The 20,331-nt window shown below is 47.0% G+C and overlaps 1 protein-coding gene across 1 annotated transcript; it reads right to left on the bottom strand.

Moving 5' to 3' along the window:
* Positions 1-1,945: 1,945 nt before the first annotated feature.
* LOC121557334 (alpha-2-macroglobulin-like) lies at positions 1,946-20,076 on the bottom strand. Its single transcript, XM_045211453.1, is given in 22 exon segments — positions 1,946-2,574; positions 3,662-3,687; positions 5,744-5,843; positions 6,067-6,135; positions 6,377-6,467; positions 6,613-6,731; positions 6,836-7,051; positions 7,372-7,568; positions 7,667-7,859; positions 14,964-15,039; positions 15,041-15,100; positions 15,428-15,509; positions 15,972-16,148; positions 16,473-16,556; positions 16,717-16,768; positions 17,275-17,396; positions 19,008-19,029; positions 19,121-19,129; positions 19,221-19,229; positions 19,371-19,379; positions 19,471-19,696; positions 19,949-20,076. Coding segments are annotated over 22 exon segments (2,142 nt in total). The 3' UTR covers positions 1,946-2,499.
* Between the last annotated feature and the right edge of the window lie 255 nt (positions 20,077-20,331).

Genomic DNA, 20,331 nt, shown 5'->3' with positions numbered 1-20,331 from the left:
AAATTAAAATAACAGTAGGGAGGCTATATATACAGGGGGGTACCGTTGCAGAGTCAATGTGCGGGGGCACCGGCTAGTTGAGGTAGTTGAGGTAATATGTACATGTGGGTAGAGTTAAAGTGACTATGCATAAATAATTAACAGAGTAGCAGAAGCGTAAAAAGGATGGGGTGGGGGGGGCAGTGCAAATAGTCCGGGTAGCCATGATTAGCTGTTCAGAGTCTTATGGCTTGGGGGTAGAAGCTGTTGAGAAGTCTTTTGGACCTAGACTTGGCACTCCGGTACCGCTTGCCGTGTGGTAGCAGAGAGAACAGTCTATGACTAGGGTGGCTGGAGTCTTTGACAATTTTGAGGGCCTTCCTCTGACACCGCCTGGTATAGAGGTCCTGGATGGCAGGAAGCTTGGCCCCAGTGATGTACTGGGCCGTACGCACTACCCTCTGTAGTGCCTTGCGGTCGGAGGCCAAGCAGTTGCCATACCAGGCGGTGATGCAACCAGTCAGGATGCTCTCGATGGTGCAGCTGTAGATTTTTTGAGGATCTGAGGACCCATGCCAAATCTTTTCAGTCTCCTGAGGGGGAATAGGCTTTGTCGTGCCCTCTTCACGACTGTCTTGGTGTGTTTGGACCATGATAAATCGTTGGTGATGTGGACACCAAGGAACTTGAAGCTCTCAACCTGTTCCACTACAGCCCCGTCTCTTGGGTTTGGTAGTAGTTGTTACTTTTTAGAACCCTTTTCACACTATTGTGCCAACTGTACTGGCTCTGGTATTTCTTGACACATTGTCCTTTCTAACACGATTCCAGCAAATATGCTGAATGCCAATAGGAGAACCCTTTGAATAACCCTTTTTGATTCCAGGTACAACCCTTTTGGGTTTAATGTAGATCCTTTTCCACAGATGGTTCTACACGGAACCCGAAAGGGTTCTACCTGAAACCAAAAAGGGTTATCCTATGGCGACAGCCGAAGAACCCTTAAGAACCCTTTTTTCTAAGAGTGCAGGGACTACATAATGAGACCACAGACAACAGTACTGGATATGTAATAACAATGCTAATCATTCTGTGCCTTGATGTGTCAAAATACTCCTAGTCTGTAACTGTTAATTGAGCAGAATCGTGCTGCTCTACATACTTGCATGGGGAAGGGAGAGGGGAAGTCTGACTGCTGTTTGGATGCAGCAATACACAAGTGCATGTGAACAGTAACCTCCCCTGAATTCCAAATCAAGCTCCAGACCCCACTACTTCTTATGCACTTGTGTAGATCTGAGAGGATTGGATAGGTAAACAGGTGGTAGCTCCATACTGCTCTCTGATACACCAGGTAGAATTGTCGCCATATACTATTGCTTACACTTGTCAAATTCTTTCAGCTCTCCACAGGTGCACAGGGTATAGGTGCTTGATTTCGGATTCAGGGTGCATTTCAGCTTTAATAGAATGTCAAATGATCTGGTAGCTTGACATCATCTTTGTAAAGGACTCAGACAGGCTATACGATCACAACAACCTTCATAAATCACCATCTGAATATCTTTTTAGAAAAGACTATGCTGTGATTTTGAACATGTAAATCTGAGTGTTTAGGTTTATTGTGAAGCCTTGTGAAATGTAGTTATCTTTTTCTATTCATGGTTAACTTGCCTGAGATACAGTAGTTCTGTAATCCATGTCACTGTCAAGTATAAGAAAAGAGACTAGTGAGAAAAGACCTGAATATATTTTTCTGTTTTTATTTTCCTCATACCGACATGGGTGCAACCAAATGTTCAGCATTGTCCAGAGGTATTTCATATCACTGTTGATAATTATCAGTGTTAGACATTTTTTATTTTTTTTAAATGGTACACTCTGTTTCATATGGCACTTTCGTGTATGGATTATATGGATTTCATTGGATCTTTTAAAACAGACATGTTACTGTGAGTCTTCTGTGGTTTGAATTCATAGCAACATGGCCATGGTTTTATTAAAACATTTATTTCATTTTCAGTAGATGCAGTCTCATCGCAGTATAAACACTAAAATGTAACTTTTGAAATAATGATCTCACATAATCACTTTAGTAATAGCAGGTTCAGGGTTACAACAGCAGGTTGTGACGTGTTAGCACAAAAAAATAAAAAAATAATAATGCGTTAAAATGTAAGATCCTACGGCCCATCTCTGCCCATCTTTTAAAATGACCCAAAAAAATTGTGTTTACTTACAATATTAAAAACAGATCACGAGTTAGTCAGTCAATATAGTCAATAATGTGTTACCAGGAAGTATAAGCATCAAACTAAATACATTGAGAAGTTTTATGAGCTCTGCCTAAAAACATGGATTCCTACATATGAAAGCACTTGGTTGAGCCCAGGTCCAGTCAGCTTGTGTTTGGCTCTCTGTCTGTCACACTTCATTGATTTCATCACATGTAAAAATGTCAAACATCAATAGAACATTCCCTGCTTGGTCTAGGATTTTACTCTATAAAACAGTGAACATCTACATCTTCACAGGGCTGGCTCCAGGCATAAGCGACATAAGCGGTTGCTTATGGCCCCCGGCTGCTAGGGGGCCCTTGACCAAATAATAAAAAATGTATATATTAGTACATACACTGAGTATACAAAACATTAAGAACTGCTCTTTCCATGACATAGACTGGCCAGGTGAATCCAGGTGAAAGCTTTGATCCCTTATTGATGTCATTTGTTAAATCCACTTCAATCAGTTTAGATGAAGGGGAGGAGACAGGTTAAAGAAGGATTTTTAAGCCTTGAGACATGGATTGTGTATGTGTGCCATTCAGAGGGTGAATAGGCAAAACAAAAAATGTAAGTGCCTTTGAACGGGGTATGGTAATAGGTGCCAGGCACACCGGTTTGTGTCAAGAACTGCAACACTGCTGGGTTTTTCAAGCTCAGTACTTTCCTGTGTGTATCAAGAATGGTCCCCCACCCAAAGGACATCCAGCCAACTTGACAACTGTGGGAAGTTTTGGAGTCAACATGGGCCAGCATCCCTGTGGAATGCTTTCAACACCTTGTAGAGTCCATTCCCAGACGAATTGAGGCTGTTCTGAGGGCAAATGGGAGGGGGGGACTCAGTCGTGGTCTCAACTTTCTGTTGCGCGTTAGAAAAGTAGAATACACAAGGTGCAATTTCGAAATTTGGTTGTGCAGACACTGACAGTCACTCAAATCAGCCATGTTCGCTAACGATTTTTAGATTGGGCCCCTGGATGTGCCTAGGGGCCCTGACCTCCAGGGCCCCCCCCATTGATTTTGTTAGTCACTCTCATATCATTAACATGGCATAAGCCTTGGCAAAATGTGTAGAATTGCAGGAAATTAGCTGTAAAATTGCTAAAAAATGTTCTCTCTTCCCCAAGGCAAAATGAGTAGAATTGCATGGGATTTGTTATAAAATTGCTAAACTTCTCTCCGCCCCATGGCAAAATGTGTAGAGTTGTAGAAAGCTTGCTTTAAACCTGCAACATTTTCTTTACTCCCCATGACAAATGTGTAGAATTGCAGGAAATTTGCTTTAAACTAAAATACTTATCTCCGCTGTCAAGAGGGGGGCCACTAAAATGTTTTGCCTGCGAGGTGCAAATCTGTATGAAACATGTAGGTTTGGTTATGAAAGGTTGTTATGTACTTACTCTCTGCACATGGGGAGCTTCATCACCTGAGAACAGAACAGATGGGAATGCAGAAGTCAGTTCCTTTCTAATGCTAACTTTACTTCCCTTTCAGTCAGTCAACATCATTAAACTCCCACTTCAGGGGTGATCCAATGGGCCCATACTGGTGATGTCTCTTTTCCTTCTTCAGGGAACCAGAGTTATGTACATAACCCTAGACGGGTATGCCAGTGCCACCAAATATCAAATATTTCAGAGAGAAAGGGGTGGTTTGGAAACTGGTTAATAGAAATGGGTATTCTTCCATTAACAGACAAAAAAAGCAACATCCAAACAAGTACTATTATTTTCAATTCATGGTGCTCTTTTATTAAAAGGAGGTTTTGACACTTTTTTTCAAAGGACTAATATACAGTGGGGGAAAAAAGTATTTAGTCAGCCACCAATTGTGCAAGTTCTCCCACTTAAAAAGATGAGAGAGGCCTGTAATTTTCATCATAGGTACACGTCAACTATGACAGACAAATTGAGGAAAAAAATTCCAGAAAATCACATTGTAGGATTTTTAATGAATTTATTTGCAAATTATGGTGGAAAATAAGTATTTGGTCACCTACAAACAAGCAAGATTTCTGGCTCTCACAGACCTGTAACTTCTTCTTTAAGAGGCTCCTCTGTCCTCCACTCATTACCTGTATTAATGGCACCTGTTTGAACTTGTTATCAGTATAAAAGATACCTGTCCACAACCTCAAACAGTCACACTCCAAACTTCACTATGGCCAAGACCAAAGAGCTGTCAAAGGACACCAGAAACAAAATTGTAGACCTGCACCAGGCTGGGAAGACTGAATCTGCAATAGGTAAGCAGCTTGGTTTGAAGAAATCAACTGTGGGAGCAATTATTAGGAAATGGAAGACATACAAGACCACTGATAATCTCCCTCGATCTGGGGCTCCACGCAAGATCTCACCCCGTGGGTCAAAATGATCACAAGAACGGTGAGCAAAAAATCCCAGAACCACACGGGGGGACCTAGTGAATGACCTGCAGAGAGCAGGGACCAAAGTAACAAAGCCTACCATCAGTAACACACTACGCCGCCAGGGACTCAAATCCTGCAGTGCCAGACGTGTCCCCCTGCTTAAGCCAGCACATGTCCAGGCCCGTCTGAAGTTTGCTAGAGTGCATTTGGATGATCCAGAAGAGGATTGGGAGAATGTCATATGGTCAGATGAAACCAAAATATAACTTTTTGGTAAAAACTCAACTCGTCGTGTTTGGAGGACAAAGAATGCTGAGTTGCATTCAAAGAACACCATACCTACTGTGAAGCATGGGGGTGGAAACATCATGCTTTGGGGATGTTTTTCTGCAAAGGGACCAGGACGACTGATCCGTGTAAAGGAAAGAATGAATGGGGCCATGTATCCTGAGATTTTGAGTGAAAACTTCCTTTCATCAGCAAGGGCATTGAAGATGAAACGTGGCTGGGTCTTTCAGCATGACAATGATCCCAAACACACCGCCCGGGCAACGAAGGAGCGGCTTCGTAAGAAGCATTTCGAGGTCCTGGAGTGGCCTAGCCAGTCTCCAGATCTCAACCCCATAGAAAATCTTTGGAGGGAGTTGAAAGTCCGTGTTGCCCAGCGACAGCCCCAAAACATCACTGCTCTAGAGGAGATCTGCATGGAGGAATGGGCCAAAATACCAGCAACAGTGTGTGAAAACCTTGTGAAGACTTACAGAAAACGTTTGACCTGTGTCATTGCCAACAAAGGGTATATAACAAAGTATTGAGAAACTTTTGTTATTGACCAAATACTTATTTTCCACCATAATTTGCAAATAAATTCATTAAAAATCGTACAATGTGATTTTCTGGATTTTTTTCTCATTTTGTCTGTCATAGTTGACGTGTACCTATGATGAAAATTACAGGCCTCTCTCATCTTTTTAAGTGGGAGAACTTGCACAATTGGTGGCTGACTAAATACTTTTTTTCCCCACTGTATCTAGGACTAATATACCCTATGGGGAACAATGTTTTCTGTGCATGAGATCACGTTTATACTGCTGGTGTTAGATGGAATTCTTACTTGTCTGGTAATAGTCATACACTTTCACCACAGCTGGTTTCAGATTCCTCACAGGCACATCCTCCTCTATGGCCAGGCTGTACGTCTTAGTTTCCTTCTTCTTAAGATGGAATTAAAGGAATAATACATTTGACACTGAAGTTCAATGTTCTAGATTCATATAGTGGTACTGTATAAAACATCCACTACGGTCTTACTTTGATGTTACTGTTCAAGTTAAATCCAGTGTGTGGATGCAAATGAGACCACATACAACTAGGTTTTCTGTAACCGATAAAGACAGCACCCTGTTTAGACGCAACATTTATGATTCATGATCCTACCCCATCTAGGTAGATGATGACATGTCCTTCCTCCAGGTCAACTCGTTTGACAGTGGGGTCATTTTTCAACTGGAAGAACAGAACACAGGTTAACATTGTCATAGACAGTGGAACTGATATGTTCAAAGGACAACCACTGGCATTCACAATACTTACAATTAGAACAGATGCCATTATAATTAATATACATTAAGTAATCCTCGAGGGGATTATACTTGGGGCCAGGAGTGTTCCCCAAATGGGTAAAACTCCTGGCCCTGATTAAACTATATGTGTGTTCGCCTCAACTGAGGTTCTATTATTGACTCACAGGCTTGAGGGAGGACTTGTCCAGCACGAAGCCGGAGAGAAGCTTGACATTGATGATCGCCATGTTGGTCTCTTCTCGCCGACCGTTGTACCTGTCAGTCACACCGGGTCAGATGAAGGTAAGATAAACATATTCACATCAAATACATCTTCACACTGGTGGTTCAGTCACTTTTTTTGGTGTCCTACCAGAATCAGTCAGTTGCTATTTCAAGGTTAAAAGGAATACCACTATACCTGACATCCACAGACACTATCAGAGATTTCTTGGTGCCGTCGCATTTCCCCAGTGTCTGTGTTGAGATGTTGAAAGCAGAGAAGTCAGGAGGAGGGGGAATATTGTAGTGCATGGCGATCTGAAAAGACAACAGAGATAACATTGTGCCCTACTGAACACAAACCAGACACTCAATACTGCATGTACTGAGAGGCAGCAAAGGGCAAATGACTGGAGCCTGACCTGCACAAACACGCAGCTCTTGCCCTGTGCCTTGATGTTGTAGTCCCCAGGGACCTCCTTCAGCTGCTCCTCCTGATAGAGCAGCCTGTTGTTCTGATTTACAGTGAACTCCATCTTCAGGCCTCCGGCCGAGCTCACACTGACTGAACTGGCGCCCTCTGGACTGAAGGTGGCAGTAGCGTACTTGGCCAGGGCCTGCAGTGCTACCACTGTGTCCTGGTGGCAGGGGAAGAAGAGAGATACTGTTGCAAAAACAAATCAGGATGACTATAGCTTTGGTATGGATGGAGAAAATCAATATAACAAAGTAATACATATTAAGAATGTAAAATGAAGCACAACGATTCAAAGAAATCCACAACTGTATGTGTTGTGTTATGAAATGATTGTAACGCTTTAATACAATGTCCAATATGCTACATTTCATATAACAATAAGTATTTGCTGTGATCAATGTTTAACCATGTACTAACAGTAGGAGTGATAGGCAGATGAGGTGCTAGAGTGAATGAATGTCTACCAGACCAAGAAAGTACCTGTGTGGAGGCAAAGCCTCCGTAGGGGTTCTGCTGCTGGGCCAGCCAGCGGACAATGCCAGTGGAGTAGTCCAGCCCAAAGCCTGGCATGGAGGGGCCTGAGAGCAGCGCCAGCAGCACGTAGGATGTCATCTCCACCTCTAGAGAGTCCGTCTTCGTCCCCGAAGCCTCTGCTCTCCCCCAGTGACGATTGCCACCTGTGGTCATTTTCATTGTCAGTGGCTGTTTCACAGCAGTCTGACAGACAGAAAGGTAGAGACATACAGATATTTTCTCAAAGAGACAAGACACATACCTGAGGTAGCAGATATCTTGTCCAGGTGGGTGATGAGCTTGGCCCTCATGTCCTGGTTTTGTGCCAGGGTGAATGCATAGGACAGCAGGGCTGTGGTGTAGGTGTTCTCCAGCTGGTCAGACACTGCTGCCTTCAGACACGCCAGACTCTTCTCCACCATGGGGTCCTGACACACCCACATACAAATACAACAGGGTTGTAGTCATTAGGCACCAAACAGAGGAACACTGATTGAAACTTGGAGGGAATACCTCAACCAATAAGAAATGCACATTTTGAGTTACAAAATGTGTATGGGTTTTCCATTGTGTTCCCTAATGAATACAACCCAGACCTTTTATCAGGTCTTTAATATGGGTATGAGTACTTAATAATGTCAGCAATATAAATAAATGAACAAGTGTGTACAGTTGAAGTTGGAAGTTTACAAACACTTAGGTTGGAGTCATTAAAACTAATTTTTCAACCACTCCACTAATTTCTTGTTAACAAACTATAGTTTTGGCAAGTCGGTTAGGACTTTACTTTGTGCATGACACAAGTCATTTTTCCAACAATTGTTTACAGACAGATTATTTCACTTATAATTCACTGCATCACAATTCCAGTGGGTCAGAAGTTTACATACACTAAGTTGACTGTGCCTTTAAACAGCTTGGAAAATTCCAGAAAATGATGTCATGGCTTTAGAAGCTTCTGATAGGCTAATTGACATCATTTGAGTCAATTGGAGGTGTAGCTGTGGATGTATTTCAAGGCCTACCTTCAAACTCAGTGCCTCTTTGCTTGACATCATGGGAAAATCAAAATAAATCATACCGCACAGGAAGGAGATGCGTTCTATCTCCTAGAGATGAACGGACTTTGGTGCGAAAAGTGCAAATCAATCCCAGAACTACAGCAAAGGACCTTGTGAAGATGCTGGAGGAAACAGGTACAAAAGGATTTATATCCACAGTAAAACGAGTCCTATATCGACATAACCTGAAAAGCCGCTCAGCAAGGAAGAAGCCACTGCTCCAAAACAGCCATAAAAAAGCCAGACCACAGTTTGCAACTGCACATGGGGACAAAGATCGTACTGTCCTCTGGTCTGATGAAACAAAAATAGAACTGTTTGTGTCAAGGGGTGCTGAAGGTGGGTGTGGTGCATGGATCAAACGCAGGACGCAGAAGCTCAGTCCAAAAGACTTTAGTGCAATAATCACGTAGAAAATAAGCACAATAAGCCCGAAGGCGAAATCACGGCGCACACAGGCGTCAAACAAACGGCGCACTAACATGTGCGAAAACCCTCTCCAAAACACTGGAGGGAAGTACGTAGCTCCAACACGAAAACAGATGAGCAATCACACACAAAGACAAACACAACCAACGAGAACTAAATAGGACACTAACGAGGACTAACAAGACACAGGTGTACAACATAAAGACAAAACCAAACGAACATGAAACATCGATCGGTGGCAGCTAGTACTCCGGGGGACGACGACCGCCAAAGCCTGCCCGAACCAGGAGGAGGAGCAGCCTCGGCCGAAACCGTGACAGTACTCCCCCTTGACGCGCGGCTCCAGCCGTGCGCCCCGACCCCGGCCTCGGGGACGACCAGGAGGACGCGGAGCAGGGCGCGCGGGATGGTCCCGTGGAACTCCAACAGGAGAGATGGGTCTAGGATGTCCCTCCGCGGCACCCAGCACCGCTCCTCCGGGCGTGCACCCTCCCACTCCACAAGATACTGGAGACCCCCCATCCGGCGTCTGGAGTCCAAGATGGACCGAACGGTGTACGCCGGAGCCCCCTCGATGTCCAGTGGGGGCGGAGGAGTCTCTCCTATCTCATTGTCCTGGAGTGGACCAGCTACCACCGGCCTGAGAAGAGAGCACATGGAACGAGGGGTTAATATTCTTATACTCAACAGGTAGATATAACCTATAACACACCTCGTTCAATCTTCTCAGGACTTTAAAGGGCCCCACAAACCGCCGACCCAGCTTCCGGCAGGGCAGGCGGAGGGGTAGGTTTCTGGTAGAGAGCCAGACTCGATCTCCAGGTGCGTACACCGGCCCCTCACTGCGGTGGAGATCGGCGCTCGCCTTGTGACGAAGGAAGGCCCGCTGCAGGTGGACGTGGGCAGCGTTCCACGTCTCTTCCGAGCGCCTCATCCAATCATCCACCGCAGGGGCCTCGATCTGGCTCTGCTGCCACGGTGCCAGAACCGGCTGGTAACCTAACACACATTGGAAGGGGGTTAGGTTGGTAGAGGAGTGGCGGAGAGAGTTCTGGGCCATCTCGGCCCAGGGAATGTACCGTGCCCACTCCTCAGGCCGGTCCTGGCAATACGACCTCAGAAACCTACCCACATCCTGGTTGACATGTTCTACCTGCCCGTTACTCTCCGGGTGGTACCCTGAGGTAAGGCTAACCGAGACCCCCAAACGCTCCATGAACGCTCTCCAAACACGGGAGGTAAACTGGGGGCCTCGATCAGACACTATATCCTCGGGTACCCCGTAATGCCGGAAGACATGGGTAAATAGGGCCTCAGCGGTCTGTAGGGCAGTAGGAAGACCCGACATAGGGAGAAGACGACAGGCCTTTGAGAACCGGTCCACAACGACCAGGATGGTGGTATTCCCCTGAGAGAGGGGAAGGTCTGTCACAAAATCCACCGAGAGGTGGGACCATGGTCGTTGTGGAACGGGCAGGGGTTGTAACTTACCACTGGGCAGATGTCGGGGCGCCTTACACTGGGCGCACACCGAGCAGGAGGAGACATAAACCTTCACATCCCTAGCCAAAGTAGGCCACCAGTATTTAGTGCTAAGGCAATGCACTGTCCGGCCAATACCCGGATGTCCAGAGGAGGGTGACGTGTGAGCCCAGTAAATGAGTCGATCCCGAATCTCGAGCGGAACGTACTTCCGACCCTCAGGACACTGTGGAGGGCTGGGGTCGGTACGCAACGCCGCTCGATTTCGGCATCGACCTCCCACACCACCGGTGCCACAAGGCAAGACTCCGGTAGTATGGGAGTAGGCTCAACGGACCTCTCCTCCGTGTCATACCGCCGGGACAGTGCATCTGCCTTACCATTCTGGGACCCAGGGATATACGTGATTTTAAATACGAACCTGGTGAGAACCATACTCCATCGAGCCTGGCGAGGGTTCAGTCTCCTCGCTGCCCGGATGTACTCCAGGTTCCGATGGTCAGTCAAAATGAGGAAAGGGTGTTGAGCCCCCTCAAGCCAATGCCTCCACACCTTAAGGGCTTGAACTACAGCTAACAGCTCCCTGTCCCCAACGTCATAGTTACGCTCCGCCAGGCTGGAGCTTTTTTGAGTAAAAGCACAGGGGCGGAGTTTAGGTGGCGAGCCGGACCGTTGAGAGAGAACGGCCCCTATACCTGCCTCAGACGCGTCCACCTCAACCTGAAAGGGTAGCGGGATCCGGATGCGCCAGCACCGAGCCGACGTAAACAGGTCCTTCAGTCTCCCAAAGGCCCTGTCCGCATCAGCTGACCACTGCAGGTGCACCGGACCCCCTTTCAGAAGGGACGTGATGGGAGCTGCCACCTGTCCAAAACCCCGGATAAACCTCCGGTAGTAATTCGCAAAGCCCAAGAACTGCTGCACCTCTTTTACAGTGGTTGGGGTTTGCCAATTACGCACAGCGGACACACGATCCACCTCCATTCTCACCCCCTGACGCGGACAACCGATAACCCAAAAAGGAGACCGACTCCTGGAAAAAACAGACATTTCTCTGCCTTGACATATAGGTCGTGCTCCAACAGCCTCCCTCAATACACGACGCACCAGGGTTATATGCCGGCTCGGGTAGACGAGTACACCAGAATATCATCAATGTACACGACCACCCCTTGTCCCTGCATATCCCGGAAAATATCATCTACGAAGGATTGGAAGACTGATGGAGCATTCATCAACCCATATGGCATGACAAGATACTCGAAATGACCTGACGTGGTACTAAACGCTGTCTTCCATTCGTCGCCCTCCCTAATGCGCACCAAGTTATACGCGCTCCTGAGATCCAGTTTTGTGAAAAACCGCGCTCCATGCAATGACTCCGTCATGGTCGCAATCAGAGGGAGTGGATAACTGTCTTTCACAGTAATCTGATTGAGACCACGGTAATCAATGCACGGGCGCAACCCTTCATCTTTCTTTTTCACAAAAAAGAAGCTCGAGGAGGCGGGAGAAGTGGAGGGCCGAATGTATCCCTGTCTCAAAGATTCGGCTATGTAAGTCTCCGTAGCTTTTCTCTCCTCTTGAGACAAAGGATACACATGGCTCCGTGGGAGCGCTGCTCCTGCCTGGAGATCAATCGCACAATCCCCCTGTCTATGAGGAGGCAACTGCGTCGCCCTAGTCTTGCTAAACACGAGAGCTAAATCCCCATATTCAGGTGGAATGTGCAGTGCGGGCACTTGGTTTGGACTTTCCACCGAAGTCGCCCCCACGGAAACACCCAGACATCGCCCCCGCACTGAGCAGACCACCCATCGAGAGCCCTCCGTTGCCACGAAATAGCAGGGTTATGGGTGCTTAACCAGGGAATTCCCAGCACCACTGGGTACGCAGGAGAGTCGATCAGATACAGCTGTATAGTCTCTTCATGACCCCCTGCGCACACATCCTAAGTGGCGCTGTGATCTCCCTAATCAACCCCGACCTCAACGGGCGGCTATCTAAGGCATGAACGGGAAAAAGGTTTGTCAACAGGTAGGAGAGGGATCCCTAAATCTACACAAAACTTCCGATCAACAAAATTCCCAGCTGCGCCTGAATCTACTAGCGCCTTATGCTGGGAATGAGGTGCAACCTGTGGAAAACAAACAGGTATACAAAAGTGCGCAACAGAAAGCTCTGGGTAAGTGGGACGTCTACTCACCTGGGGAGGCCCCCCAGTGCGTGGCCTGTTGTCTTCTCCCCGGAGAACCCTCCCAGCACCTGGCCGCAGTGTGCCCTCCACGACCGCACTTGGTGCAGGGAGACAGGCCCCCTTCGGGCTCCTCCTCCTCCTTTCTCTAGTGCCGCACCCCCGAGCTCCATAGGGCTCGGCTTGGAGGTGCCGGAGGGCGGAATGGACGGACCCCTCGGGGACGTCCACGGGTGGCCAGCAGGGTGTCCAGACGGATGGACATATCGACCAACTGGTCGAAGGTAAGATGGGTATCCCTGCAGGCCAACTCACATTGAACGTCCCTCCCGTAGGCTAGGCATCGAAAATGGTCAATGAGGGCCCGTTCATTCCACCCTGCGTCCGCCGCTAGAGTCCGAACTCTAGAGCAAACGCCTGTGCGCTCCTCCTCCCTGTCTCAAGTGGACTAGACGCTCCCCTGCCGCTTTGCCCTCAGGTGGATGGTCGAACACGGCCTTGAAGCGACGGGAGAACTCGGCGTAGGAGATGGTGTTGCCGTCCATCTTCCTCCACTCGGCGTTAGCCCACTCCAACGCCTTGCCCGTGAGACAGGAGATGAGGGCGGAAACGCCTCGTGTCCCGAGGGGCACCGGGTGTACAGTGGCCAGGTAGAGCTCCACCTGCAGGAGGAACCCTGACACCCGGCAGCTGTTCCGTCATACGCCCTCGGGAGCGAGAGCCGAATCCCCTGGGTTCCGGACCTGGGACTGGTGGACCGGCCGATGGGGTTGGCAGAGTAGGTGGAGGCGTGGGTACCCCGCTGGCCTCCCATCGGTGCAAGGTGTTGATGACGTCCTGTAGAGCGGTCCCCAGTTGTCGTATCTGGTCATCTTGGCCACGAACATGCTCCTCGAGCGACTCAGGCGTAACTGCAGATCCTGCTGATTCCATTCAGGTGTGTGATTCTGTCAAGGGGTGCTGAAGGTAGGTGTGGTGCATGAATCAAGCGCAGGACGCAGAAGCTCAGTCCAAAAGACTTTAGTGCAATAATCACGTAGAAAATAAGCACAATAAGCCCGAAGGCGAAATCACGGCACACACAGGTGTCAAACAAACGGCGCACTAACATGTGCGAAAACCCTCTCCAAAACACTGGAGGGAAGTACGTAGCTCCAACACGAAAACAGATGAGCAATCACACACAAAGACAAACACAACCAACGAGAACTAAATAGGACACTAACGAGGACTAACAAGACACAGGTGTACAACATAAAGACAAAACCAAACGAACATGAAACATCGATCGGTGGCAGCTAGTACTCCGGGGACGACGACCGCCGAAGCCTGCCCGAACCAGGAGGAGGAGCAGCCTCGGCCGAAACCGTGACAGTTTGGCCAAAATGACCATTGTTATGTTTGGAGGAAAAAGCGGGTGGCTTGCAAGACGAAGAACACCATCCCAACCGTGAAGCATGGGGGTGGCAGCATCATGCTGTGGGGGTGCTTTGCTGCAGGAGGGACTGGTGCACTTCACAAAATAGATGGCATCATGAGGAAGGAAAAATATGTGGATATATTGAAGCAACATCTGTAGACATCAGTCAGGAAGTTAAAGCTTGGTCGCAAATGGGTCTTCCAAATGGACAATGACCCAAAGCATACTTCCAAAGTTGTGGCAAAATGGCTTAAGGACAACAAAGTAAAGGTATTGGAGTGGCCATCACAAAGCCCTGACCTCAATCCTATAGAAAATCTGTGGGCATAACTGAAAAAGCTTGTGCGAGCAAGGAGGCCTACAAACCTGACTCAGTTACACCAGCTTTGTCAGGAGGAATGGGCCACAATTCACCCAACTTATTGTGGGAAGCTTGTGGAAGGCTACCCGAAACGTTTGACCTAAGTTAACGGGGGGGAACCTGTTAAGCCCTTCAGATTCAAGTGTAGTGTTCTGAAGATACACAAAAGCTGTCAGGACTAGTCAGACTGAGGTCACTTTGGGGAGGTGGTGTGTTCTCAGGACAGGCTAAAACATGCTTGGGATTCTTGTTGTGCTCAGCATGTGCACTTTTGTGCTTCTTTGGGGCACACGTGGGGTCCTAAGGTCCTGCTGAACAGTACATTATCCTCGGTGTCAGTGCAATATGAATTATGTAAAGTACACATATTTGATGTTAGACTATGTATTGTTATCAAGTCTTTTGTTTGTTAGTTATCTAGAATTTTATGCCGACCCCACCATTGCACTGTAAATAGAAAGGGACACTTTTGCACCAGAACCTCCTGCTGAATCTCTCCCCTTAACGTTACCTTTTCACATTTGGTGGCAGTAGTAAGATACTACTCCTCCTCCTCCTCCTCCTCCTCCTCCTCCTACTACTACTACCAACTGAGCTCTGATTCCCCTTTACCTTCATGTCGTTATGGAAGAGTTTCCCCATTGACGCAATGCAGCCATCCTTCTGCTGGTGACTGGCCAACCAGGGCGGGGTCCACAAAGATGTAGGGCTTGGCCCCGCCAAAGGACTTCAGCACAAAGGAGGTGAGCCTGAGAGGACATGGGAAAGATGTCACTGGAGTTACTAAGATTAGATGTGGTGAGCCTTACCTAAACTATGGATCATAGAATCTAGATAACAGTAGTTAGTAGCCATTCTGTATGTGCTGAAGCCAACTCTATACTTGCCACAATGACTGAATTGGCTTCAGCACATACTAATACTGATTGGAGACGATCACATTCCTGCCTTGATTACATACTGTAACACCCTTAATCCAATGTCATTTTCAAGAGGGACTTTACTTTTTTTTTTTCTAAATTGTGGAATTATCTAAGATAAGTTATAATGACTGAGTGGACTTCCAATAAACTGACCAGGTGTTTCCAGACTCATCGCTCTGCCCAAAGGCACTGTAGGAGCCATCGTTATGCTTGTAGTTGAGCTCTCTCTGGTAGCCTGCAACACAAATGGCCAAATGAACAAACAGATTCTCCTTCTAGGGACTTCTATTATATGTGCAAGGTGCAGTTAACTGGTTCAGTGCCAAATATAGACAACAGGTTGTTGCTAGTCAGAGGTGAGATGCACACAGAAATGATCAGACCACAAACTGTCAGACAGTGTTGATCTTTGCAGACTCCTGTTCAATCACTGCTAATTATTTAAAAAGTCTTACTGCAAATTATCTTGTCATATCCCAGTGCATTCTATGTATTCCATTAAACATCCATTAAGCATTGCAGTCCATTTCACCAGGGTTATGTCCAGTAGGAAGATTTTGTCATTTTTATTGAGTAAAACAGGGAGTGCAGGCTGTAACTGAACATGTCTGATAATAAATGCTTGTTTTTTGTTGCAACATATTTTAAAACAGTTTTGCTATGTTGTGCCTTACTGAACAGGACCCAGCTCACTCACCACTCTCTAGGAAGCCTGTGGCCCTGGTCTGGATCTCCTTGGTGAGCTGCCTGGTGCTCTGCAGGTAGTTGAGGATGTAGATGTTGGGCGCAAACAGCACCATGTTCTGCTCTCCACAGCCATAGGGCATCTGTAACAGGCTGTCCAGGTTCTTCATGGCCCGACCCATCAGGTCGCCTTGTGAAAGAGACCAACCATTGAGACAATCAATCAAACATTGGTCTCTAGTTAATGGCAGTTGTTATTCGACCGGCAGATCCCTGTTTCTTACCCTAGCCCTAAAATTAACCAACACTTATCCCTATCGTCACACATAACCTTAAGGCAGTCATAAATCGGCAGGTTGAATACTTGAATAGTCACTTCCCTCGTCATGAAGAGGGATGAACAATCCTTGCCTACACTTGCCTATCTGCACCAAAATGGAAAACATATCCTGAACATTTGACAAAACTTAGAACTAGGTGTGAAAACTCAGCCAAACAGATGGAGTATTCTCACCCAGTACTGAGAGGGAGGCCTTGGCAGAGCCCACCACAAACACCTCAGGCAGCTTCAGAGAGATGTCCTTCTCCACTGGGCCTTCTGGTGACGCGAGACAGATGAACGAGACAGACCGTGAGTGACTTGCGAACCGTTATAACAAATTATAAACAATCACAAGTTCCACTTAAAACATATCTGTCATCTAAACCAAAACAAATGCACGTCAACATAAAATGACTGATAGAGGTCAGGAGATAACCTGCAGGGCAGAGCAGGGCGTTGTGGCTGACGGTCTCCTGGGTTCCCTCGGCCTGATAGAGGGAAAGTGACACTGAGAAAAGACAGACCACTGGCTTTCTTCAGGTAAAAGAGCACCAAAATAAAAAACTATCTAATGATGACAACTCTGTTTAATTCTATCATAGAATTTATATGGTAACCATTTAAAGGTTAATTAAATATTTTAGATATGAAAAGTAGACTAATGTTAAGATAAGTCCATTTTTATTTAATAAGTCTACGTCCCAGGCCGTCTGTTGTGTCAGTCCAGCTATATGGCTCAATCCAAAATGAATGGAAAATATTTGCATTAAGTAATTCCCAGATAGAATCTTTATTCAAACTTTTAAAAATAATTTCAATTTATTTATTATGCATGAGGCGGTGACTAACTGCATTTGGGCTTAAAACACCAAAACATGCTGGTCTCCTCATCAAAATACCAAACATACAATAGCATGGGATATCTATTCTAATGTATTTACCCTCGCTCTAGTGTGGACTAACAGTGGACTTTCTATACAGGACAGACACTCACCTCTACCAGCAGTGTTTGCACAATTGTGTCAATGCGTCCTTTTTCTGGGACCGTGGCCACTTCGCTGCCGCAGAACTTCTCAGTCTTCAATGCCTCGGCACTCACTTTCAAACTCACCTCCCCTATAGTTCAGGCCAGGGAGACAATAACATGCATGTCAGGACCAGTCATCCATCAACCTGCCCCTCCATCAGCTAGCAACCTATCACCCTCTCATCCTCTAGCCTCTCCTCTCCTCTTGGTCACCATTGTACCATGGTTCAACTGTTCCCTCCCTCCCTCGTTCCCTCCCTCCCTCACTCACTCGTTCCTTCCCTACCCCCCCTCCCTCGTCCCTTCCCTCCCTCCCTCCCTCGTTCCTTCCCTCCCTACCCTCCCTTGTTCCTTATCTCTTTCCATCCTTCCCTCATTCCCTCCCTCCCTCGTTCCCTGCGTTCCTTCCCTCCCTCCCTCCCTTTCCTTCCCTCCCTCCCTCCCTCCCTCCCTCGTCTCTTCCTTCCTTCCTTCCCTCCCTCCCTCCCTCGTTCCCGCCCCGCCATCCCTCGTTCCCACCCTCCATCCCTCCCTCCCTCGTTCCCCGCCCTCCATCCCTCCCCTCCCTCGTTCCTTCCCTCCCCTCGTTCCCGCCCCACCCTCCCTCCCCTCGTTCGCCCTCCCTCCCTCCCTCCCTCCCTCCCTCCCTCCCTCCCCTCGTTCCCGCCCCACCCTCCCTCGTTCCTTCCCTCCCCTCGTTCCCCGCCCACCCTCCCTCCCTCGTTCCTTCCCTCCCCTCGTTCCCGCAACCCTCCCTCCCTCCCTCGTTCCTTCCCTCCCCTCGTTCCCGTCCACCCTCCCTCCCTCCTCTCGTTCCCCGCCCACCCTCCCTCCCTCCTCCCTCCCCCTCCTCTCGCTCCCGCCCGCACACCCTACCTCCCTCCCTCCCTCCCTGTGATTTATTTAGAATTCAAGGCACAATTAACCAGCATGGCTACCGCAGCATTCTGCAGCGATACGCCATCCCATCTGGTTTGCGCTTAGTGGGACTATCATTTGTTTTTCAACAGGACAATAAAACATAAAACACACCTCCAGGCTGTGTAAGGCCTATTTGACCCAGGAGAGTGATGACTGCTGCATCAGATGACCTTGCTTCCACAATCACCCGACCTCAACCCAATTGAGATGGTTTGGGATGAGTTGGACCGCAGAGTGAAGGAAAAGCAGCCAACAAGTGCTCATCAAGGCAAAGGGTGGCTACTTTGAAGAATCTAAAATCTAAAATATATTTTGATTTGTGTAACACTTGGTTACTACATGATTCCATATGTATTATTTTATAGTTTTGATGTCTTTACTATTATTCTACAATGTAGAAAATAGTACAAATAAAGAAAAACCCTTGAATGAGGTGTGTCCAAACTTTTGACTGGTACTGTATATATTTTAAATCACCAGGAATTCAGCTTAAAATGAGTTTAATTTAGGAAATCTATTCCCAATTATTCACCCCCCCCCCCCAAAAAAAAGATACATGTGATCATGTCTCAATGTAATCAAGGTATAAAACTATAGTTATTTTCAAATACAACCTCTTTTTGGGCTTAGTTAGCAGAGTACAAATTATTATTATTATTTTCCGTCCCCCCGACCACTCCAACAAAAATCATCCAGCAGCTGAATCTAGTTGCCTACCCCTGGTCTACAGGGACTATCCAAATGAAGTGGGACTGGAGAGGTAAAGAAAGAGGCAATACTGGGAGGGCTTACCATGATACACTTGGAGAGGTAAAGAAAGAGACAATACTGGGAGGGCTTACCATGATACACTTGGAGAGGTAAAGAAAGAGACAATACTGGGAGGGCTTACCATGATACACTTGGAGAGGTAAAGAAAGAGACAATACTGGGAGGGCTTACCATGATACACTTGGAGAGGTAAAGAAAGAGACAATACTGGGAGGGCTTACCATGATACACTTGGAGAGGTAAAGAAAGAGACAATACTGGGAGGGCTTACCATGATACACTTGGAGAGGTAAAGAAAGAGACAATACTGGGCGGGCTTACCATGATACACTTGGAGAGGTAAAGAAAGAGACAATACTGGGCGGGCTTACCATGATACACTTGGAGAGGTAAAGAAAGAGGCAATACTGGGAGGGCTTACCATGATACACTTGGAGAGGTAAAGAAAGAGACAATACTGGGCGGGCTTACCATGATATACTTGGAGAGGTAGTTGAACACTGTGGCCTTGAGTGTGAACACCTCCCCCCGGATGACAGAGTAGGGCAGCGTCAGACTCACAAAGAAGGGTTGGAAGGCAGTGAGGCCAGTGTTGGGAGCCAGGCCAAAACCCACTGGGGAAGTACAGAATGCCCCTGCAGCCCACTTAGTGATGGTGTCTGGGACAGTCTTCTCAACGTTCACTTTTACTGTATCTCTGGTGGTGGTGAAAAGGGTGCAATAAAAACAAAATATATATTAACATTAGAACACATGATTTATGGTCAATTCAAAAAAGGTTAAATAAAAATATTCCCCCCTTAAAAACGACCCTTTGGACAAAAACGTGCCTGTAGTTTCAGTATTACCCTATTACAAGACATCATCAGCTCAGCACGCCACGAAAAGGAATGTGCGTTAAATTAAATAGAAATTGGACTACAAATATGGTGTCTGTTACAATGCTTACCCCACAGGCACCAGGTCCCAGATCCAGGTCTCAGGGAAGTATGTGCGGACGGTCTCCTCAGGCCCGTCAGAGGCTACAACGGCTGAGGTCTCTGTCATCATGTTGGTGTTTGATACTAGAGCAACCATTTTACCTACAGATTTTTCTGTACTTTTAATTTTAGGAAGTTGGAATTAGATTTAAAACCCAAACATTTTCGTAGACACTTTATATGTCGTTCTACTTATTTCTGAAACCTCACTTCACAGAATTTGAATTCATTCAGTGTCTACGTCAAAAAGATGCCATTTTAGCAAAACTGATGATGATATGGCGTTTACTTCCGGACACTGTTTTAGAATTTTCTGTACTTTTAATTTTAGGAAGTTGGAATTAGATTTAAA

The sequence above is a fragment of the Coregonus clupeaformis genome, chromosome 5 (genome assembly GCF_020615455.1).
Source record: "Coregonus clupeaformis isolate EN_2021a chromosome 5, ASM2061545v1, whole genome shotgun sequence".
NCBI classification, from domain to species: domain Eukaryota; kingdom Metazoa; phylum Chordata; class Actinopteri; order Salmoniformes; family Salmonidae; genus Coregonus; species Coregonus clupeaformis.
This window is presented reverse-complemented; position numbering and strand designations above follow the sequence as displayed.